This window comes from Bufo bufo, chromosome 3 (genome assembly GCF_905171765.1).
Source record: "Bufo bufo chromosome 3, aBufBuf1.1, whole genome shotgun sequence".
NCBI classification, from domain to species: domain Eukaryota; kingdom Metazoa; phylum Chordata; class Amphibia; order Anura; family Bufonidae; genus Bufo; species Bufo bufo.
Window position 1 is genome coordinate 88406618 of NC_053391.1, and position 24601 is coordinate 88431218.

The 24601-nt window shown below is 47.9% G+C and overlaps 1 protein-coding gene across 1 annotated transcript; it reads right to left on the reverse strand.

The window, feature by feature from the left end:
- Positions 1–11274: 11274 nt before the first annotated feature.
- On the reverse strand, positions 11275–15124 carry LOC120993627. Its single transcript, XM_040422104.1, has 3 exons — positions 14878–15124; positions 12023–12417; positions 11275–11367 (listed from the first exon to the last, which is right to left on the reverse strand). Exons 1-3 carry the CDS (start codon positions 15122–15124, stop codon positions 11275–11277), a joined length of 735 nt encoding a protein of 244 aa, XP_040278038.1.
- Positions 15125–24601: the final 9477 nt, after the last annotated feature.

Consider the following 24601-nt stretch of genomic DNA (forward strand, 5'->3'; position numbering starts at 1 on the left):
TTTTGACACGGCATGGTACTGAACTCTGTGCTATTTTTTTTTCTCTAACCCCTTTCTTCCTGAGTAGACCCCGTGCCAAGTTGAAGGCTGCTATTTAGGGTGGATCATCCAAGTAGGTAGGGACAGTGGTGTGGGTGGAATTCAGGGCTGCACTGTTCCCTACCTACAGTATAATTACAGCTATAGCTATTATCCCTTGTTACCAAGTCTACAGTAGGTACATCTGCCAGTTTCACGTGTATCTAGTAGTCCAACTACCCTCAACCCTGTGTCTAAAATTTGGAAAACTATTAATAACTGTTATGCGTGTAGTCAGTTTATATATAGCTGTTCCTTTAAATTGACAGTTATTTGTTATGAAGTGGATGTGGATTTTCTGTGCCACTTGGCCCCCCTGGTATTCACCCTTTAAAATCTGAACTTCACTGCAGGGGAACCATCACACTGCTACCTCAAGCGATGGCCGACCCACAGGAGTCAAGACGACACCAGTGCAGAACACAGAGAGATCAGGAAAAACCATGGTCAGGAACAGGCCAAGGTCAGGGCAGGCAGACTACTTGCAACCTCATAAACAGTCTGAGGTCAGAGCAGCGAAGGGTCAATACATAAAACAAGCAGAGTTCGGTACACAGGCAGATGACTGTAGAACAGCACACCTTTCAGCACACTAGTGAACTAGAACCTATTTCTCAGGCACTTTCCAACATGTAACACTATTATTTTCTTTAATGCTTTTGCATAAGTGTGCATCCATCCATCAAGATCCTGAGATATCTATGTGTAACCCTGCAGAGAAAGCATATGCTCATAGAATCAGGCATTAGTGCTGATTCTCCTGATGTGAAGTGGACTACAAATCCCATGCGCACTTGCCCTTTCCTGCAGTCATTAGCAGGGGGACCAGGTAGAAAGGCTAAAGAAAGAAGTGGATCTTTGAAACAGAAGCATGGCCAGAAGAGAGAGAGAGACTGAGAGATTTTTGCAAGCAGATGTGAACATTGCTTCTGGAAAGACAGTACAATCCAGCTCAGACAGGCAATTGCCCCCCCCCCGAGCTGGCGGCGCGGCCCTGCTCAGAAGTGGGGGGCAGAGGCGACGGGGCACAGGGAGATGAGCCCTTCCATTGTGGAAGCGCTCATCTCTATAGTAATTTGTATTGCCGTCCTCAGGACAGCGATACAGATGACTGTGGTGCGGCAGGGGAGGGAGAGGCGTGTCCCTTTCCCTTCCTCTGATACGCTGCAGGCACTAGGCCAGCAGCCTATCAGAGGCTGGCGCAGGTGGAGCGATGACGTCATTGCGCCGCCTGAGCCGTACAGCGTGGTACACAGGCCGGAAGAGGCCTGCATCGCATCGCTGACATGGAGGTAAGTATAAGTGTTTTTTTTTTTTTTTAGATATACAATACTTTTACTGGCACATGGGGGGGGCTGTTATTACTGGCACATGATGGGGGGGGGCTGTTATTACTGGCACATGATGGTGGGGGCTGTTATAACTGGCACATTGGGGGGGGCTGTTATTACTGGCACATTGGGGGGGCTGTTATTACTGGCACATGATGAGCGGGCTGTTATTACTGGCACATGATGGGGGAGTGCTTTTATTACTGGCACATGATGGGGGGAGTGCTTTTATTACTGGCACATGATGGGGGAGTGCTTTTATTACTGGCACATGATGGGGAAGTGCTTTTATTACTGGCACATGATGGGAAAGTGCTTTTATTACTGGCACATGATGGGGGAGTGCTTTTATTACTGGCACATGATGGGGGAGTGGTTTGATTACTGGCACATGATGGGGGAGTGCTTTTATTACTGGCACATGATGGTGGGGAGTGCTTTTATTACTGGCACATGATGGGGGAGTGCTTTTATTACTGGCACATGATGGGGGGGTGCTTTTATTACTGGCACATGATGGGGTTGTGCTTTTATTACTGGCACATGATGGGGGGAGTGCTTTTATTACTGGCACTGATGGGGGGAGTGCTTTTATTACTGGCACATGATGGGGGAGTGCTTTTGTTACTGGCACATTTTGGGGGGGCTCTTGTTACTGGCACATGATGGGGGGAGTGCTTTTATTACTGGCACATGATGGGGGGTGCTTTTATTACTGGCACATGATGGGGTTGTGCTTTTATTACTGGCACATGATGGGGGGAGTGCTTTTATTACTGGCACTGATGGGGGGAGTGCTTTTATTACTGGCACATGATGGCGGAGTGCTTTTGTTACTGGCACATTTTTTTGGGGGGGGGGTCTTGTTACTGGCACATGATGGGGGAGTGCTTTTATTACTGGCACATGATGGGGGGTGCTTTTATTACTGGCACATGATAGGGGGCTCTTGTTACTAGGACATGATGGGGGAGTGCTTTTATTACTGCCACATGATGGGGGGTGCTTTTATTACTGGCACATTATTGGGGGCACTATAGGGGCATCACAAAGAAGGGGTATTTTATATGGGGGGCTCTGTACAGTAGAATTTTATACTGGGACACATCATGGTGGGTACTATGGGGAAGGGGGGAGAGGAGTACCATGGGGTCATCTACGGCGGGCACTAAGAAGGGGTATTTTATACTTGCAAATTATGGGGGACATTGAGGGCATCTACTGGAGCATTTTATACTGGTACATTATGGGGGTAGTGCTTTTATTACTGGCACATGATGGGGGGAGTGTTTTTATTACTGGCACATGATGGGCGGAGTGCTTTGATTACTGGCACATGATGGGGGAGTGCTTTATTTACTGGCACATGATGGGGGGAGTGCTTTTGTTACTGGCAAATGATGAGGGGGGCTCTTGTTACTGGCACATGATGAGGGGAGTGCTTTAATTACTGGCACATGATGGGAGGTGCTTATATTACTGGCACATGATGGGGGGGCTCTTGTTACTGGCAGACGATGGGGGGAATGCTTTTATTACTGGCACATGATGGGGGGTGCTTTTATTACTGGCACATTATTGGGGGCACTTTGTCACGGATGAAGTTGCAGATAGCTGGAAGTTATGAATAAACGTCCGACTGGCTTGATCCCAAACTAAGGAGCATATTGGTGACCCCTATAAAACCCTAAGAGCTCCCCCTGACTGCTAAGCACATACAAGGGTCTCAAAGGTAGATGATTGTATGCCCCCGTATCTAAGACTTTGTGACACCTGAAAACCCTATAATAGTGAGGGGACACGACCACCGGCTCCCTGCACTTCATACGGAGGGAGCCAGGGTCACCTAGAATCAAGCCAGAAAGGAAACACAATACATGAAAGGACTTATCTGAACAAGCAGTAGCAGAAGACTCCAGCAGTGAACACGGATTCCTGGCCCACGACGACCAATCCACTTTCCATGAAACTGTTCATCTAGGAATGCTCGGACCTGACCCAAACAATCCAGGAAGTAGTATAAACCACAAAGTGAGGCAGTATGGGATGGAATATAAAGGAAAGAGGATTAGTCTAAATAGGTGACACCTAGGAGAAGAAAATGAGATGAGAAAGTGAAACCAAAACAAAGAACATCATGCAAGAGGTAGAGAAGGACGTCTGTCAGACCTTCTCACAGAAGTGGCGGTGACAGTACCCCTCCCTCTACGGGTGGACTCCGGACACTCAGAACCCACCTTCTCAGGATGAGACCTATGGAAAGCCTTGATGAGACGAGTGGCCTTAATGTCTGCCACTGGGACTCAAATCCTCTCCTCAGGACCATAACCCTCCCAATAAACAAGGTACTGGAGAGAACCGCGGACAATGCGAGAATCCACAATCCTAGAGACCTGGAATTCAAGATTACCATCAACAAAAATCGGAGGAGGAGGCAAAGAGGAAGGTACAGTGGGTTGGACATAAGGATTTAATAGGGACCTGTGAAAAACATTATGGATCTTCCAAGTATGAGGAAGATAAAGATGGAAGGCAATGGGATTGATAACGGACAAGATCTTGTAAGGCCCAATAAACTTAGGACCCAACTTCCAGGAGGGAACCTTCAGTTTGATATTCTTTGTAGACAACCACACCAGATCACCCACATTCAGGACCGGACCAGGCACACGTCTCTTATCCGCCACACGCTTATATCTCTCACTCATCCTCTTCAGATTACCCTGAATCTTTTGCCAAATAAATGACAAAGACGAGGAAAATCTCTCCTCATCAGGTAAACCAGAAGACCCCTCTCCAGAGAATGTCCCAAACTGCGGATGAAACCCATATGCACCAAAAAATTGTGACTTATCAGAGGACTCCTGGCGACGGTTATTTAAAGCAAACTCAGCAAGGGACAAAAAAGAATACCAATCCACGTGATTCTCCGCCACAAAACAGCGCAGATATGTCTCCAGATTCTGATTGACGTGCTCGGTCTGACCATTCGACTGCGGATGAAAAGCAGAAGAAAATGACAACTGAATCTCCAAGCGAGAACAGAAGGCCTTCCAGAATCTGGAAACAAATTGCGTGCCCCTATCAGAAACAATGTCTGAAGGAATGCCATGCAATTTAACAATGTGATCAACAAAGGCTTGTGCCAACGTCTTAGCATTTGGTAACCCAGGAAAGGTAATGAAATGCGCCATTTTGCTAAAACGGTCCACTACCACCAGAATCACAGTCTTCCCTGAGGAACGAGGCAGGTCCGTAATGAAGTCCATGGACCTACTGTGGCTATACTCCCTGGGAGCCCAGCAAGGACAGTATCGTGGTGCTCCTTAAAAACCTTGTGTCGTAAAGCGAGAGGCACAAACAACCTCCCAGGAGGACAAAGATCAGGAGCCTCTGCCTGGGCTGCCTGAACCTCTGCCTCCAAATCAGGATAAAGAGCAGAGACGACCAGCCCTTCAGCCAAAATGGGACCCGGGTCTTCAAAGTTCCCCCCTCCCGGAAAACAACGTGACAGGGCATCCGCCTTCACATTTTTAACCCCAGGGTGGAACGTGAAAACAAAATTAAACCTAGAAAAGAACAAAGACCATCTGGCCTGTCTCGGGTTCAGACGCTTGGCTGATTCCAAGTAGGCCAGATTCTTATGGTCGGTAAACACGGTAATAGGGTGTCTGGCTCCCTCTAACCAATGGCGCCATTCCTCAAAAGCTAATTTGATGGCCAACAACTCCCTATCTCCCACATCATAATTTCTCTCTGCAGAGGAGAGTTTCCTTGAGAAAAAGGCACACGGTCGCCATTTGGCAGGAGAGGGACCCTGAGATAAGACCACACCCACACCCACCTCAGAAGCGTTCACCTCAACAATAAAAGGTAGAGAGACATCAGGTTGTACCAAAATGGGAGCGGAAGCAAAACTCTCTTTGATACTAGAAAAGGCCTTAAGCGCATCTACCGACCAGGAGGAAAAATCTACCACCTTTTTAGTCATATCAGTGAGTGGCTTAACAACAGAGGAATAATTCAAAATGAACTTTCTGTAATAATTGGCAAAACCCAAAAACCGCATCAGTGCCTTCTGATTCTCAGGAAGCTCCCAATCAAGCACAGCGCAGACCTTCTCAGGGTCCATGCGAAAACCAGAAGCGGAGAGAAGAAAACCAAGAAATTGAATCTCCGGAACCGCAAACATACATTTTTCCAGTTTAGCATACAATTTATTCTCCCGCAGAATGAGCAAAACCTGACGTAGGTGGTCCCTATGAGTTTTGAAATCCGAAGAAAAAATCTAAATGTCATCTAGATACACCAGTACAAATTTCCCCATTAAATGATAAAAAATGCAGTTCACAAAATGTTGGAAGACGGCCGGAGCATTCATCAAACCAAAGGGCATAACCAAATTCTCGAAAATGACCCTCAGGAGTATTTAAGGCCGTCTTCCATTTGTCCCCTTCCCTGACCCTGACTAGGTTGTATGCCCCTCTTAAATCCAACTTAGAAAAAACTTTAGCCCCAACAATCTGGTTAAACAGGTCCGGGATCAGAGGAAGCGGATATGGGTCACAAATTGTGATACAGTTCAGCTCCCTGAAATCCAGACAAGGTCTTAAAGAACCATCTTTTTTCTTAACAAAAAAAAAACAGCGGCAACAGGTAACTTCGAGGGTCGGATGTGTCCCTTTCTCAGGCTCTCAGAGATATAAGTACGCATAGCGACTCTTTCAGGTTGGGACAGATTGTATAAACGTGATTTTGGCAGCTTGGCGCCTGGGATGAGATTAATAGGGCAATCGTACTCCCGGTGAGGGGGCAACTCCTGGACACCACTCTCGGAAAACACATCCGAAAATTCAGAGAGAAAAGATGGTACAGTCTTGGTAGAAACCTCTGAAAGAGACACCGTGAGGCAATTCTCCCTGCAAAACTCACTCCAACCATTTATTTGCCTTGCTTGCCAATCAATGGTGGGGTTATGTTTAGTGAGCCAGGGTAGCCCCAACACTAGAGGAGTAGTTAATCCGCTTAGGACGAAACATGACATATCCTCAACATGAGCATCACCCACAGTCAAATGGATATTGTGAACTATGCTTTTTAAAGATCTTTGAGAAAGTGGAGCGGAATCGATAGCAAAAACTTTTCCAAAGTGCATACCTGGAAACCATGCGTTATAGCAAATTGATTATCAATGAGATTGACCGCTGCTCCACTATCTACAAAAATCTCACAAACAATGTTCTTGCTGTCTAGCGCCACCCTGGCAGGTAGGAGAAAACGGGAACTACAAGCAAACGGCAAACCTTCAATTTCCGCATTAATCTTGCCAATAGTAGCAAATGGAAAGTTTTTAGAGGGTTTTTTCTTTTTGTTTCTTTTTTATTACCCTCAGAAAACTCCCTGAATCTCCTAGAGGGGCAAACATTAGCCAAATGATTTATACCCCCACAACAGAAACAAACCCTCCTCTGAGAGCTGAATCCTCTACTATCAGAGGCAAGCAAACCCAGCTGCATGGTCTCCTGCTCATAGGGGATTGAGAGAGACTGAGACCCCTGCGTACTGAATGAGACAGCCCCACTGTCCTTGGGCTGAATATGACAGGAAGGAGTGGTCTCTCCTCTCTCTCTAAGACGCCTGTCAATACGAACAGCTAGAGACATGGCAGACTCCAACGAGGCAGGTCTCTCATTAAAAGCAAATGCATCTTTCAATCCCTCCGAAAGACCATGGCAAAATTGACTTCGGAGTGCAGCATCGTTCCAACCAGTATCAGCTGTCCATCTCCGAAAATCAGAACAATATATCTCTGTGGACTGTTTACCCTGGCATAAAAGACGCAGTTTAGATTCAGCCAGAGCAATAAGATCCGGGTCATCATATATCTGCCCCAGGGCTACAAAAAATTCATCCACCGATCTGAGGGTCCGTGCCCCCACCGGCAGCGAAAAGGCCCAAGACTGAGCGTTATCCCTGAGCAGCGAGATGATGATCCCCACCCTCTGCTCCTCATCACCAGAGGAATGAGGAAGTAGGCGAAAATGGAGTTTGCAAGCCTCTCTAAAGCGAACAAAATTCTCACTACCCCCGGAGAACGTATCCGGAAGCGAGATCTTAGGCTTGGAACAAACTCCATGAACGCAAGCAGAACCGGTCACCTGAAACTGAGACACAGTTTTTTACGGAGATCTGCTACCTCCAGTGAAAGACCCTGCATGCGGTCAATCAAGGCTGAAACTGGATCCATGATTAAGACGGTAATGGCGGTTTATAATGTCATGGATGAAGTTGCAGATTGCTGGAAGTTATAAATAAACGTCCGACTGGCTTTATCCCAAACTAAGGACCATATAGGTGACCCCTATAAAACCCTAAGAGCTCACCCTGACTGCTAAGCACATACAAGGGTCTCAAAAGTAGACGATTGTATGCCCCCGTACCTAAGACTTTGTGACACCTGAAAACCCTATAATAGTGAGGGGACACGACAACAGGCTCCCTGCACTTCATACGGAGGGAGTCAGGGTCACCTAGAATCAAGCCAGAAAGGAAACACAATACATGAAAGGACTTATCTGAACAAGCAGCAGCAGAAGACTCCAGCAGTGAACACTTCAATCCAGGAAGTAGTATAAACCGCAAAGTGAGGCAGTATGGGAGGGAATATAAAGGAAAGAGGATTAGTCTAAATAGGTGACACCTCAGAGAAGAAAATGAGATGAGAAAGTGAAACCAAAACAAAAAACATCATGCAAGAGGTAGAGAAGGACATCTGTCAGACCTTCTCACAGAAGTGGCGGTGACACACTTATTACTGGCACATTATTGGGGGCACTATAGGGGCATCTACTGAGGCCACAAAGAAGGGGTATTTTATATGGGGTGCTCTGTACAGTAGAATTTTATTCTGGGACAAAGGGGGGAGAGGAGTACTATGGGGTTATCTACAGGGGGGCACTAAGAATGGGTATTTTATACTTGCAAATTATGGGGGACACTGAGGGCATCTACTGGGGCATTTTATACTGGTACATTATTGGGGGCACTAGGAGGAAGGGGGGAGAGGAGCACTATAGGGGCATTTACTGGGGGCACTATATAGGGGTATTTTATACTGGCACATTATAGGGGCACTATGGGGACATTAGCTCAACTGGGGGCATTACAAGGGGGTATTTTTTGCACTGTCACATTATAAGGAGAATTATTTCTACTGGGCAGGCATTATGTTGGGCTTTATTACTCCCCCATGGTATGAGCCCCCTAGTAGCAGCACCAGCCTCTCCCTGCTCTGCTATCCCTCTGCCCCTTCTCCAAATCCTTATTATGAAATCTTTCTCATTAGGATAAAACACAACATCAGCTCCACCGAGCCCCCGGCCAAAGTGTTGAAGTGGTGACCGAGATCCCCAAGGGCCAAACCAAGTAATTGTAAGTTTTCATGTGAAATATGTTTGTTATACACATATAGCATACACTGTGCCACACAATATACAGTATACCTCTACACTGTGTAGTCTGTTCTAACAGCACCAATAATCTGGAAGTGCCCCTCCTGAGACCAGGCTCTGGATCCGCCACTGTACTGAGTAGCGTCTCAGTGGGGAAGATTACCACAGATTACCACAACATCAACCCAGGAGGAAGATTTAGTGCTTGTTGCACTGTTGTTTCCTGTGTGATCCATTTCCTACAGTAAAGATTGCAACCCATGCCTCAGCGTTACTGATAGTCATTCTCCTGAACATCTTACTGTACATCACAGCAAATAATCCCCAGTCACCTATGCTTATCTACATAAAATTAAAGATAGACATCTAATGGCTCTGCAGTGTGCATGAGACTGAACGGCCGTCATAATCTCTTACGACATGGCCCTAGGCACTCCATGTGTGGCAGTATGGTGCTTCATATGGTGCTGTATTTTTAAAATGTTCTTCAACAGAAGCAATGCCTCTAGTGCAAAATACCTTGATAATATGGTGTCTGATGATACGTCATGATTTTTTATTTTTTTTTAACTTTGCTTTAGGGGCACATATAGTGCCAAATAGAGGCACCATATGGTGGTACATGCCTACATGACCATAATGGAGAATCGTGGGGACTCTGTGTGCTGGCTGTTCGAATTCTGGCATGTGGCTCTGCCATGTGTATGTGCCTGAAAGCTAAAGCAACATGCAGATATTCAGTCTCTTTAATTATTTTTATTGTTTCCTGACGGGGGTATTGGTCATATTTTGCTCGCCCCTACTACAACTAACTGTTCTTACCTGTTCCGCCCCCACCATATACCAACATACCCAACCATCCCCAAAAAGACTCAGACACCTGTTGGAATATATTGGCCACAGCAGCCGTTTATTAATATAAATACAACATAACATAAACCATAACAATGACTCCTCCTAACGGGGGAGGTCCTTAGAGCCCCACAAATCCCCCAGCTGCTGATCCGGGGTGAGCCATTTTGCCTCCAGCCGTGACCCCCAGCTCGGAAGCACCACAGAATGGCCCCCCCCTCAACAGCTGGGCCACCATGGGAGTCCAGCCCCAACCGTGGGGGCCCTCCCAATGTCCTCCAGCTCCACCGTAACCAACTCCAAGGACCCCCCACCGCCAACGCCACTGTGACAAGACCGATCCCATCTCCCCCTGCACACATTGCCTCGCCCCCCCCCATCCAAACTTAAAAGGGAGGGTGGGAGGGAGCTTTCTCAGGTAACCAAAATGGCTACCGTCCACTGTCCCCCTACTCTATTTAACCCCTACGCTCCTCCCCTCCTGCTCAAACCCACCAATACGACCCCCCTGCATCCACCCCACCCCCTGCTACCCCAATCCTAATCTCCCTGGGGCTCACTAACCAAACCCCCCGTCATGTGGGCCTACCCTTAGGGGCCCCCCTTTCTCCCCCCTTCCAGTCCGGCCATTTCCTGACGGGGGTATTGGTCATATTTTGCTCGCCCCTACTACAACTAACTGTTCTTACCTGTTCCGCCCCCACCATATACCAACATACCCAACCATCCCCAAAAAGACTCAGACACCTGTTGGAATATATTGGCCACAGCAGCCGTTTATTAATATAAATACAACATAACATAAACCATAACAATGACTCCTCCTAACGGGGGAGGTCCTTAGAGCCCCACAAATCCCCCAGCTGCTGATCCGGGGTGAGCCATTTTGCCTCCAGCCGTGACCCCCAGCTCGGAAGCACCACAGAATGGCCCCCCCCTCAACAGCTGGGCCACCATGGGAGTCCAGCCCCAACCGTGGGGGCCCTCCCAATGTCCTCCAGCTCCACCGTAACCAACTCCAAGGACCCCCCACCGCCACCAACGCACAGATTAGACTCCTCAACTCTGTGCGTTCCTCCACATCCTCAGGGCCACCTCAATACCCTCCTGCAGCGCCAGGCTCCACATATCCACCCCTACTGCATTCAGGTGCACCCCATCCGCTCTCCAAAAGGAACCAACCCCGCTCTCCAAGTCCCTATGCCTGACCACCACTGCCCCGTTCCGTGCCATAAACCGCCCAACCGCCCGATTAACTTTAACCCGAGCCTTATTTACTGCCTCCAACGACCTCGCCTCCCTCCAGACTCGCCTCGGTACTATGTCTGACCACACGGTCACCAACCCAGGGAACAATGACCACAACCGCAACATGTCCCATTTTATATCTTTCACCAGCTCCCTGATAGGTCTCGCAGCCAAATCATTTCCACCCGCGTGGATCACCAACACGTCAGGTGCCCTATCCATCCGAGCAAAACGATGCACTTCCGGCAGCACCCCTCTCCAAATCATGCCCCTGCGCCCTATCCATCTTACCACCACCGACGCCCTGTCGAAACCTAGTTGCTGACCGTCCGGCCGAACTGCTGCCCGAACGGCCCCCCAGAAAACATAGGAGTGTCCCAAAATCCACACCAGGGCGGGTGCTGCACCTGAAACGAGAAAAATAATGCAAGAACAACACTGCCAACATAAAGCAAAATATCATCCCCCCCTTTTTTTTTTTTTTTTTTTTTTTTATAAACGATTCAGCCGAACATATGACCTAAAACGCGTAGATTCCCATCGTCCTATGCGTTTTATGACCTCATCCCCCAAACCCAGCCTTGCTGCTTCAGTGGCTGCACCAATCCTAAACGAATGACTGGAGTACCCCTCCCGATCCAGCCCCAACCCCTGCAAACATTTTGCAAACACTGCCGAAAATTGAAAACGGGACAAATAGGACCCATCCGCGTGAACTAACAGTGGACCTAGCCCCACCTCCACCCGTGAACCATACTCCCGAAGACAGCTGACCGGACACATATCACAATCCTCCACCGCAAACAACACCACCCTATGACCCCGACCCTCCACATCGGTCTTTGATCTACGGATAACGAACTCCACCCTATCCGGAAACAAATCCACATCATCCCTCATCAACCCCCCCGGTCTATACACCGACGGACAAACTAGTTCACCCAAACGAAGCGCCCCAAAGAACGCCAGCGAAAAAGCCAGTCTAAACAAACGGACCTCCTTCACTGAATTACCCACACCCCTCAACTGCTCCCCCAATTCCAACAATAACGCAAACGATACCGGCCTCCTGGTGTCCACCCCTGATCGCAGCCTACGCCATCCTTTTAACGCCTGCACCACCAGAAACGACTTAGTAAAATCAAACATCCGTCTCATTTTAAAACCGAAAGCCAGCCCAGCCATACAACCATTAATTTTACTAACTGACCATCCCTCTTCCTTACAATGGCCCAAAAACATCAACAACGCTACCTCCAAATCCTCCATCATAGCCCCCAGATCCACACACCAAGCCTCCCAATGATCCCAAGCTCTGACATACATAGCCCACGTACCGGGCGCCAACGACGCTTGAATGAGCCCATTCACGGTTCCTCCAGCAGATCCCACAGGCAAGCCGGACAAGGTAGGCCCGTAGCTTCCGCGTCCGGAGCCAACTGACGAAAACGATCCCACTGTGAACGAGAGAGGGCGTCAGCAATACAGTTCTCCACCCCCGGGACATGCACCGCCACCACCCAGGCATTAAGCGACAGGCACTCCAACACCAACCGCTGAAGAAGCCGTACCACTAAAGGCGAAGATGCCGACAAACCATTTATAGCCTGCACCACCCCCATGTTATCACAGTGAAAACGAATCTTCCTATTCCGAAAACGGTCCCCCCACAATAACACCGCCACCACAATTGGGAAGAGCTCCAATAACGCCAAATTCCTCACCCAACCGCGCTCAAACCACCCTACCGGCCACTGTCCAGCACACCATTGGCCACCACAAAATGCACCAAAACCGGAACCACCCGCCGCATCTGTAAACAGCTCAAAGTCAAACGAGTCCATCACATCCCCCATAAATAACGAGCGACCGTTATACTTTTCCAAAAATGACAACCACACCTTTAAGTCCGCCCGCAATTCCTTCCCCAGCCGAATGTAGTGACGAGGCGAAACCACACCTGCTGTCGCCCTAGCCAGTCGTCTACAGAAAACCCTTCCCATAGGCATGACCCGGCAAGCAAAATTAAGTTTCCCTAACAATGATTGAAGCTCCCGTAGCTGCAACTTCTTCTTCCTCTGGGCATTCACCAAATTCCCTCTTAAATCCTCTAATTTATCTACTGGCAGTCTACACTCCATCTTTTCGGAATCAATCACAATCCCCAAGAAACTCAATACCGTTACCGGACCCTCCGTTTTTTCCGCCGCCAACGGAACCCCAAACCAACCAAAAAGCGAACGTAACGTTTCCAACAACAAGGAACACACCCGCGAACCCGGGGGGCCTATACACAAAAAATCATCCAGGTAGTGAATCAGAGATGCACAACCTGATGAGTCTATCACAGCCCATTCCAGAAACGAACTGAACGTTTCGAAGTAGGCACATGACAAAGAGCACCCCATGGGCAAGCATCGGTCCACAAAGAAACCCCCCTCCCAAAAACAGCCTAACAAATGGTGACAATCCGGATGTACCGGCAGTAACCTAAACGCCGCTTCAATATCCGTCTTTGCTAGGAGTGCCCCCGCCCCAAATCGCTTCACCCACGCGACCGCTGCATCAAATGACGTATACACCACCGTACAAAGTGCGGGGTCAATACCATCATTGACCGAAGAACCCTTTGGAAAAGACAGGTGATGAATAAGCCGAAACTTATTCACCTCCTTCTTAGGGACCACTCCCAGCGGTGACACTCGCAAATCCGCAAAAGGCGGCTCCTGAAACGGTCCCGCCATCCGACCCAACAACACTTCCTTATTTAGTTTATCCGTCACCACCTCCGAATGCTCCCTAGCCGAACGCAAATTCTTTTTTAACAACACTGCCCCCCCTGGTACAAACGGAATCCTAAACCCCTCCCCAAACCCTGCCTCAAGCAATACCGCCGCTGCCCTATCCGGATACCTAGCGAGAAAAGGCACCATCCTTTCCAGTCTGACCGGCGTCGCCCCCTTTGCTATTGGCGTCCCCTTTCTGCTTCCCGCCCCTAAAGCATCTTGCCACTCCATGGTTCCCCCCACAACCTGAGCATTCGTGTTTAAATTTGCATTTAACCCCGAATCTACAGTTTCCTTCATTAAAGGCAAAGCACAAGCCTCTTGCTGAGGCCGACGCCATGCTTGAAGCCCCCCCGCTCCCTCCTTCCCCCCGAAAGGGCTGCCCAGATCTAACAGGTGCCGTCACCCTCAGCCATAAGGCAATATCTTTGTGATCCCACCTTATGTCTGGACGCACCGCTTTTCTCTGCCGGAATTGTTCATCGTAACGCAACCAGGCAACCCCCCCGTAAACCCTATACGCTTCGCCTATAGCATCAAGATAACAAAACAGCGCCGAACAATTTTCCGGCGCCTTCTCCCCAATCACACTCGCCAAAATAGCGAACGCCTGCAACCAATTAGCAAACGTCCGTGGAATCAACCTGAACCGTCGTTTTTCCTCTTCATCTTTTTTACCCTCGTCCTTTTTTGCCCTATCTAGATTAAACCTCTCCAAGGGGAGCAAAGAAAAAATCTCTACATACTCCCCCTTCCAAATCCGCTCCCGCACCTCCGCCTTCAAATGAGCCCCCAAAGGCCCCTCAAAGCAAACATACACCTCTCCCTTTGCCTTATCGTCCACCCGCACCGTCTCCTCCTCCACCTCAGCCCCCGCCTGCGTCTGCACTGACACCCCCACTCCCGGCAATGCCCGCCGAGGCTCACCCCCCACCCCGAAACCTCCCGACGGACCCTGTACACCCCACGCCTGTAAAGGGGATCCCCCCGCCACCCCCCAACTAGCCATCAATCCCGCCAAACCCCCCAACAATTGCCCTAAACCCCTGCTGACATCCGCCTGCGGGCCACTACCTCCCCCAACCCCCATGCCCTGCATTACCTGCGCTAACGGTCCCCAAGTAATCTCACCTGGCTGCCTGGGTGCTGTGTCCCCATCAGCCGCGATTCCTGACTCCAGACGAACCGTCCCTTGAGGCAGATCTTCGGATCCCGCCGCCAATCCATCTTCATACTGTCCCCTGGAAACACTGGTACCAGGGACGATGCGTCTCTCCACGACTGGATCCTGAGGGGCAGAGCTCTCCTCTTCACTCTGCCTCCTGGCAGAGCTGGGGTCAGCAGCAAGGCAGCACTCTCTAGGGCAATCCGGATCCATCCTGCTGCATCTTCTCTCTTCTCCCTGTCCCCTGGCCAGCCTCAGACCAGGGACGCTAGGGTTAACTGAGGCACGGTGGGCGGAGCTACTGTGGGCGGAGCTACCCCTCACACACTGAACGGAGGGCCTGCTGCTCGTTTCTCCTTCCCTTGCAGCAGCCCCGTATTGCAGCCTATTCCTCCCACGCCGGGCGGTCACCCCCCTGCCAGGAGTTAGGGGGGCCCCCGCCGCACCTGGTCCAGAACCCCCGCCGCTGCCGCTGGATGAAGGAGATGGCCGGGCCCGGCCACCCCTGGGGCTCCGCCTACCAATTGGATTCCTTCCACGTCGGGGCCTTGAAGCAGCTGGCACCGGAGGCGCCCGACGTGAAGGGTCCTGTGAAGGGCTCCGGACACGGCGCTGAGCCCGAGGGGGGGATGAAGAAGGACTAAAGCGCGCCGGCGGCCTTGCCCGCCGCGGCCGTATTAAAGGTGGCTGAGGCAAGACAGGAGCCTCAGCCTCCCCCCTCAGCAACAACCGAACCTGCTCCTGGGCCCATGCCGATCCGTGGACCGCTGCTGCCGCCCGCAGCTCCTGAATCGCCGCTTCCAACTGCTCCATCTCTGCAACAGGTCTGGCCAGCTTTCTCAGGTAACCAAAATGGCTACCGTCCACTGTCCCCCTACTCTATTTAACCCCTACGCTCCTCCCCTCCTGCTCAAACCCACCAATACGACCCCCCTGCATCCACCCCACCCCCTGCTACCCCAATCCTAATCTCCCTGGGGCTCACTAACCAAACCCCCCGTCATGTGGGCCTACCCTTAGGGGCCCCCCTTTCTCCCCCCTTCCAGTCCGGCCATTTCCATAACTAATTTTAATACGATTAAAGGGGTTGTTCGAGTAATTTTTTTTGTTCTTTGTATGTTTTTAACTAGTCAAATGAAAGGACTTTACATTTGACTTACTTTATCTCCAGTTGCTGGTTTCTCAGATTTCACTGAGGGTCACATGACCTGTGATGTCAGCCTCTCTCCCTGCTCTGATGATGTTTCATGCACAAAGCCTAAGGCTACTTTCACACTTGCGGCAGAGAGATCCGGCAAGCAGTTCCGTCGCCGGAACTGCCTGCCGGATCAGGCAAAATGTATGCTAACTGATGGCATTAGTAAGACTGATCAGGATCCTGATTAGTCTTAAAAATGCCTGATCAGTCGAAAAAATGCATTGAAATGCCGGATCCGTCTTTCCGGTGTCATCCGGCAAAAACAGATCCGACATTTATTTTTTCACCTTTTTTTCAGTCTGCGCATGCGCATACCGGAAGGACGGATCCGGCATTCCGGTATTCTGAATGCCGGATCCGGCACTAATACATTCCTATGGGAAAAAATGCCTGATCCGGCATTCAGGCAAGTCTTCAGTTTTTTTAGCCGGAGAGAAAACCGTAGCATGCTACGGTTTTCTCTTTTGCCTGATCAGTCAAAACGACTGAACTGAAGACATCCTGATGCAAACTGAACGGATTACTCTCCATTCAGAATGCATGGGGACATACCTGATCAGTTCTTTTCCAGTATAGAGCCCCTGTGACGGAACTCTATGCCGGAAAAGAACAACAAAAGTGTGAAAGTAGCCTAAGAGATCAGATATGTGTCTGTACACCAGACATCACTGTGCTGGCCATGCCCCCCTGCCATGCCATCTGCTGCTGCTCTCTGCCCTTTGTCTCCCTCCCACTGGATACTTTAGGAAACATTAACCCCTTCAGCTGCACCGAAGGGCTGAAGTCAGGGCTGAAATCTTTACTGATTGGCTGCAGGCAGTGAGAAGACAAATGCTGGGCACAGGAGCTGACATACTAGAGGAGTTCTGCACAAGAACAGGTGGGGAGAATATCTTGTGTGTATCAGCAGTGTCATTGTGCATCTGGGACTTGTAGTCCTACACATACAACATGCTGCTGAGTATCCCAGCAGGATCCCAGCACTTATATTCACTCCCTTTGCAGAGCAGGGGGAGGGGCAGAGATTGTTGTTTTTGCAGGTAAACAAAGGGCCAGAAGAGAACCTAAAACTTGCTTAGCTCAGTTATATATTGCTACCCATCAGATTTACAGTGCTATATATATTTTTTTTTATAACTCGGACAGCCCCTTTAAAGGGAACCTATCATCATGAGAATACAGCGCAATCTACAGGCAGCGTGTTATAAAGCAGGAGGAGCTGAGAAGATCGATTTTATAATTTTACTCTTTCTATGCTTAGAATTTGTTTGGGTGGTCCTACTCAGTAACTGACAGCTAAAGCCACTTTCACGTAGTCATTGTTTGTTCAGTGTTTGTTCAGTAATTTCCAACAGTTTTTGAGAGCCAAAATCAGGAGTGGAGGCAACACAGAGATGAGGTATGATGAAAAGATTTGCACCTTTTCTGTTTTTGACCTGCACCCGGTTTTAGCTCACAATCGCTGATGTCTATAATTAAGATATGAAGAATGGAGGTGAGACGTGGGCCACAGCACCAAGCCAGCCTTACCAACAGCATGCCACCTGCCCTTTCAGTGCAAACAACCATGCAACAGAAAACTGCACTACGTACCTATTACATCCAACAGCAGTAATAATGCTCTCCTATAGTGACGCTATTAGTCATAATGCCCCAGTAGTAATAATTTCCTTATAGTGCATCCAGTATAAATAATGCCCCCTATAGTGCCTACAGCAATAAAAATGCCCCTAGTAATAAAAATGCCTCTATAAAACCCCTAGTATAAATAATGCCCCCCTATAATGCTTCCAGCAATAATGTTCCCCTTTTTCCCCCCGGTAATCCCTTCTATAGTGTTCCCAGTATTAAAAATGCCCCCTTAGTGCCCCTAATACTCCTATAGTGCACGGTATGATGTCCAAGTGGTCAAGTAATAAAATGGAATACTTACCTGAGTCCAATTCATCTGTGGTGCAGATCACAGGCCTCTTCTGGCCTGAAACTGAGGCACCTGCATCTCGAAGTAGGCAGTTGCAATGATATCAATGCTTTGCAACCGCCTGCGTCTTTCTAGTCCTGTGGCATCAAAGGCTCACTGCAGCTTTCAATTGTATCACTGTCCTTTGGCCGACAATACAGTTAATTTCAGGAGTGCACCTCCGGTTACCAGTCAGGTACAGGACTTGACGTTCTCAGCATTAATTTATGCCGGGGGTGTCAGATTTTTATGTATCCAGCTGGTGACTGTGAGGAAGGCTCAGGTGTCCCCTTGGGCATTACTCCTCTGGGAAATTTCTTGGTAGGGTCTATAGCCAGTCCACCCCTGCTAATAGGGGCAATGATTTGTACACAGTAATAGGCTAATTTGTGTTGCCTAACCATGTACGTCTCAAATTGTAGAGCTCTGCCGCCCTCATGTGGTCAAAATTGAATTTGCAATAACAATTGTAAAAACTCTAAGAATATAAAATGTAACTCAGTGAGCCTTGCAGTAGAGCTAGTTCTTATTTATTTCATGACTGAGTTTAAAACTCCCTTAATGCAGAGCTCCATCTTTAAGGAAGGTTTTATAATCACACACTGCGCTAGTGTTTTCACCCACGTTCCCTGCTGATACGTTCAAGTTCTTACACTGGATCAATGTAAAGTCTGTTTATTTAGAAATTGCACTCTTTAAAAGTTTTTTCTAGGAATTTCCTCTGAATAGGTCATCAGTATCTGATCGGTTGGGGTCTGACACCTGGGACCCCCGCTGATCTGCTGTTTGAGAAGGCATAGGTGCTCCTCTGAGCGCCGCTGTCTTCTCTCAGCTCACCAAGCACAGCGCCAGCCATTGTATAGTGGCTGTGGTTGGTATTGCACTCAGCCCCATTCACTTCTATGTAGCTGAGCTGCTCCTAGACCACGTGACACAGAAACGTGTTTTCACTCAGCCTAGGAAAAGCAGAGAGAAGGCCGTGGCGCTCACAGGAGTGCCGCAGCCTTCTCAAACAGCTGATCAGCGGGGGTCCCGGGTGTCGGACCCCCACTGATCAGATACTGATGACCTATCCGGAGGAGAAAAATCCAGGAAAACCACTTTAAATATCAGCATTATGTGAGTCACACGACCGTGCGTTTTTTTGCGGTCCGCAAATTGCGGATCCACAAAAAACGGATGCCGCCCGTGTGCCTTCCGCAATTTGCGGAACGGAACAGGAGGCCCATTATAGAAATGCCTATTCTTGTCCGCAAAACGGACAAGAATAGGACAGGACTCATCATTTTTGCGGGGCCATTGGATGCGGACAGCATCTTTTGCGGACCCATTGAAATGAATGGTTCTGTATACGGACCGTATGCAGAACGCAGAAAACGGCCCGTATACGGAACGCAAAATACGTTCGTGTGAACGAGCCCTAAAGGATTATGACATGTAGGGTGCAACAACAGAATTATTGTATGCTGAAATAACAAAGTGCATTCTGAACTCCTTGCAGATTGGATTTGTGCTGTTTCCTCCTGGAGGTGGACCCGAGTGGAGCCAGACTGATCATGATAACATCATGTTCATCACAATGTGCTACTGTTGGCACTACGCTTTTGCACTCCTGATTGTTGGTGTGAATTATGGCATTGTAACATGGTAAGTAGCATTGTCTTTTACTTGCTTGTATATTTAGAAGGAATGTAAGACTCCAGGGGGCCGCCCGAGCCCTCCTCACGGCCACTGGACAGTACATAACGATCCGATGTTCTAACAGGTACTTATACATGATGGTATAAGTGTCCTCCTGAATTCAAACGCATCATTGTCCGCAGGATAGAGATACAGTTGAATACTGTGGTGAAGGGGACATTATTTTGTGCTGCACTGTGGTATTTGCTTCTGCTGGGGTGGTATTTTGTGCTGCACTACAGTATTGCAGGTACCACCTACTTGTGTTGCCCCGCCTTCTATCAATTTGGACCCCCCTACAACGTGGGACCACTTTTAGGTTTATTTCCGGGGCCACTTTAAGATCCGAGTCCACCAATGAATGTGGCCAGAACGTAGCCATGCGACACTAGTCTTACTACATCAAATTTGACATTTTCTGACACCTATTATATTACGGTTATGCAAGCAATTCCTAATATATTCTTACAGGGGTATTCCCATCTGGGACATTAATGGCATGTCGCTTGGATATTCCATCAATGTCAGATGTGGGTCTCACCTTTCGGATCAGATCTTATGTCCAGAAGTGAAGGGAGAGCATCTGTGCATCAGCAGTCACCCTCTGTTCGCCCGTGTGGGACTTCCGAAAGTCGGCTATTTCCAGAAGTCCCATAGAAGTGAATGGAGAGCAAGTCACACATGCACAGTGTACTGTCCTTGACTTTGGGGGTCCCATTCTGGAGATAGGAGAGGGTCCCAGAGGTTGTACCTGCACCTATCTGACATTGATGGCACATACTAGCGACATGCCATCAGTTGTCTAAGATGTAGGTTTAACGTAAACACATTGGATAAAAGTAGCCCTAGTGAAGGGTTAGCATTGTAATAACAGAGACATTAAATATGAATATTTTCCTTTTATGTATCATATTGTAATCCAAAGTAGGTATGTAGAAAGCATCTGTGTTTGTCTCCTGCTTTCTCACAAATCACTGTCACCTACCCCTATTGCTCTGATTATAATCAAAGTCCCACCTCTCGGCTATGCTCCAGCTTAACCCCTTTCCGACCAGCGGCGTAATAGTACGGTGCAGCGGGACATGATGTATTGTAATGCATTGCAGAGGGGATCAGAACCCCAAAAGTTAAAGTCAGAAATAAAGTAAAAAAAAAAAAAGTGTTTTAATAAAAAAAAGTTTCAAGTAAAAAAAGAAAAAACGCCCCTTTCCCCCTAATTTTATAATAACATTTTTGGTATCGCTGTGTCCGTAACGACCGGCTCTATAAATATATGACATGATCCACCCCGTCCAATAAACACCATAAAAAAATAAAATAAAAACTGTGTCAAAAAAAGCCATTTTTGTCACCTTACATCCCAAAAAGTACAACACCAAGCGATCAAAAAGGTGTATGTCGCACAAAATGATAGAAATAAAACCAATCACCTTATCCCGCAAAAAAGGAGACCCTACCTAAGACAATCGGTCAAAAAATAAAAAAGCTATCGCTCTCAGACTATGTAGATACTAAAACATTTTGTTTCAGAAATGCTATTATTGGGTAAAACTTAAATAAATAAGAAAAAGTATTCATATTAGGTATTATAGATAATTGAAGGAAAAAGGCCGCTCTCACCTGCTTCTCCTGCCAGAGCAGGGATAGGAAGCCTGTACGCGGCTGATGCAAAACTGAAGAAAAGAGAGAAAATCCAGCTCTTGATAGCAGGGAATCCTTTATTCACAGCGGTATAAAAACTTCCACATACGCAGGGCAGTCAAATCTACTCGTTTTGGACCTTTACATGCTGGTCCTTACTCATGATATGAATGACCAACATCAGTAGCATATCTTATAGAATAAGGCTGGGAATTCCGCGGGGATGAAATGCGTGAGGTGAACGCATTGCACCCGCACTGAATCCGGACCCATTCACTTCTATGGGGCTGTGCACATGAGCAGTGATTTTCATGGATCACTTGTGCGTTGCGTGAAAATCGCAGAAAGCTCTATATTGTGCGTTTATCACGCAACGCAGGCCCCATAGAAGTGAATGGGACTTCGTGAAAACCGCAAGCATCCGCAAACAAGTGCGGATGCGGTGCGATTTTCATGCATGGTTGCTAAGATAACAGTCTATTCAGTGTATTATTTTCCAATTAATAATAGCATTCTTTAATACAGAATGGTTAGTAGAAGGTCAATTGAGGGTTAAAAAAAATAAAAATTAACTCACCTCCTCCTCTTGATCGCGTAGTTGCCGATCTCTCCTTACTTCTTTAATCATGAGCTGTCGGCTAAAGGACCTGTGGTGACGTCACATCACATGGTCCAATCACATGGTCCATCACTGTGGTGATGGACCATGTGATTGAACCATGTGATGAACTCAGTGACGTCACCACAGGTCCTTTGACACTTCCTGAAGAAAGAACAGGAGACCGGCAGCTACGCGATCAATTGGAGGAGGTGAGTTAATTTTTTATTTTTTATTTTAACTCTCAATTGACCTTCTACTAAGCATTCTGTATTAAAGAATGCTATTATTTTCCCTTTTAACCATGTTATAAGGGAAAATAATTACATCTACACAACCTTGAACCTAAACCTGAACTTCAGTGTAGAAGTTCGGGTCTGGGTACCACATTCAGTTTTTTATCACGAGCGTGCAAAACGCATTGCACCCGCGCGATAAAAACTGAACAACGGAACGCAATCGCAGTCAAAACTGACTGCAATTGGGTACCTACTCGCGCGGGTTTTATCGCAATGCACCCGGGACGCATCCTGAGCCAAAACGTGACGCCCGTGTGAACCCAGCCTTACTCCACCTCTCACAAGGGGTGATGGAGTCACATGACTATGATGCAAAATGACTGATTAAAATTTGGAACACATTTTACCAAAGAAATCACAAGGAAAAAAAAGAGTGGTTATATTAGGTATTACCACGTCTGTAACTAACTGCTCTATAAAAATATCACATGACCTAAAATAAATAAATAAAAACTGCCAAAATTACCAATTTTTTGCTCACCTTGCCCCATAAAGTGTAATAATGTACCCAAAAATACCAGTAATACCAGTAAAAACGTCAACTCTTCCTGCAAAAAAACGAGGCAGAAAAGGCGAGGCAGAAAAAATAAATAAAAATAAGGCGTTCAGAAAATGGAGACACAAAAACATAATTTTTATTTTTCAAAAATGCTTTATTATGTAAAACTGAAACAAACAAACAAAGTAGACATATTTGATATGATTGCGTCCATAACAACCTGCTCTATAAAAATAGTACATGATCTACCCTGTCAGATGAATGTTGTAAAAATATAAAAACAGTGCCAAAACAGCAATTTTTTGGTTACCTTGCCTCACAAAAAATTTAATATAGAGCAATTAAAATCATATCTACCCCAAGATAGTACCAATGAAACTGGCACCTTATCCCCTAGTTTCCAAAATGGGGTAACTTTTTGGGAGTTTCTACTGTAAGGGTGCATCAGGAGGGATTCAAATGGGACATGGCATCTAAAAACCAGTCCAGCAAAATCTGCCTTCCAAAAACCATATGGCGTTCCTTTTCTTCTGTGCCCTGCCGTGTGCCCTTACATCAGTTTGCGATCACATATGGGGTGTTTCTGTAAACCGCAGAATCAGGGTAATAAATATTGAGTTTTGTTTGGCTGTAGGGCTGCAACGATCAATCGACTTTATCGATAATATTCGATAATGAGATTTGTTGTAGACGAATCCAGTTATCGAATAATCGCCGATTCGTTGCTATGAGGGCGGGCGGTTTACTTTAAATCACTGCATCTTTATTTTACCTTACAATGAAGCTCCAGTAACAGGCAGAGCGGACGGCGGCTTAACGCCACTTACTCACGTGACGTGCCTGCTCCGCCTCCTTCATTCATAAAGTGGGCGGAGCAGGTGCGTCACGTGAGTGAGTGACGTTACGCCGCCACGCGCTCTGCCTGTTACCTGAGCTTCATTGTAAGGTAATAAAGATGTGCTGACGCTGAGTAAAAGTTACTGCCGGAATAGTCTGCTGTGAGCAGCGGGGCCGGGGCTGTTATGGGGAGGGGGATCTGTGTATGGCACTGTTATGAGGAGGGGGATCTGTGCACTGTTATTGGGAAGGGGATCTGTGCACTGTTATGAGGAGGGGGATCTGTGCACTGTTATTGGGAAGGGGATCTGTGCACTGTTAGGGGGAGGGGGATCTGTGCACTGTTATGGGGAGGGGGATCTGTGCACTGTTAGGGGGAGGGGGATCTGTGGATGACACATATAGCATAAGATGCTATATAGTGTCATCCACAGATCCCCCCTCCCCATAACAGTGCACAGATCCCCCTCCCCATAACAGTGCCACCCACAGACCCCCTCCATAACAGTGCCACCCACAGATCCCCTCCATAACAGTGCCAACCACAGATCCCCTCCATAACAGTGCCACCCACAGATTCCCTCCATAACAGTGCCACCCACAGATCCCCTCCATAACAGTGCCACCCACAGATCCCCTCCATAACAGTGCCACGCACAGATACCCTCCATAACAGTGCCACCCACAGATCCCCTCCATAACAGTGCCAACCACAGATCCCCTCCATAACAGTGCCACCCACAGATCCCCTCCATAACAGTGCCATCCACAGATCCCCCATAACAGTGCCATCCACAGATCCCCCCCATAACAGTGCCATCCACAGATCCCCCCTATAACAGCGCCATCCACAGATCCCCCCTATAACAGCGCCATCCACAGATCCCCCATAAGTGTCATCCACAGATCCCCCATAACAGTGCCATCCACAATTTGTTTTAATATGGCCTTTGAACATAATTTTTCAAGTAAAATCAT

Excerpts from the sequence above, each read along its gene's own strand:
- LOC120993627 (XM_040422104.1), bottom strand. The coding sequence starts at position 15,124 with ATGGATCCGGATTGCCCTAGAGAGTGCTGCCTTGCTGCTGACCCCAGC. Across the intron at positions 12,418-14,877 it reads CACAGCACCCAGGCAGCCAG|TGGGATCGTTTTCGTCAGTT; the intron begins GTGAGATTACTT and ends TCTCGTTCACAG. Across the intron at positions 11,368-12,022 it reads GGGTGGACACCAGGAGGCCG|GTGCAGCACCCGCCCTGGTG; the intron begins GTATCGTTTGCG and ends TTCTCGTTTCAG.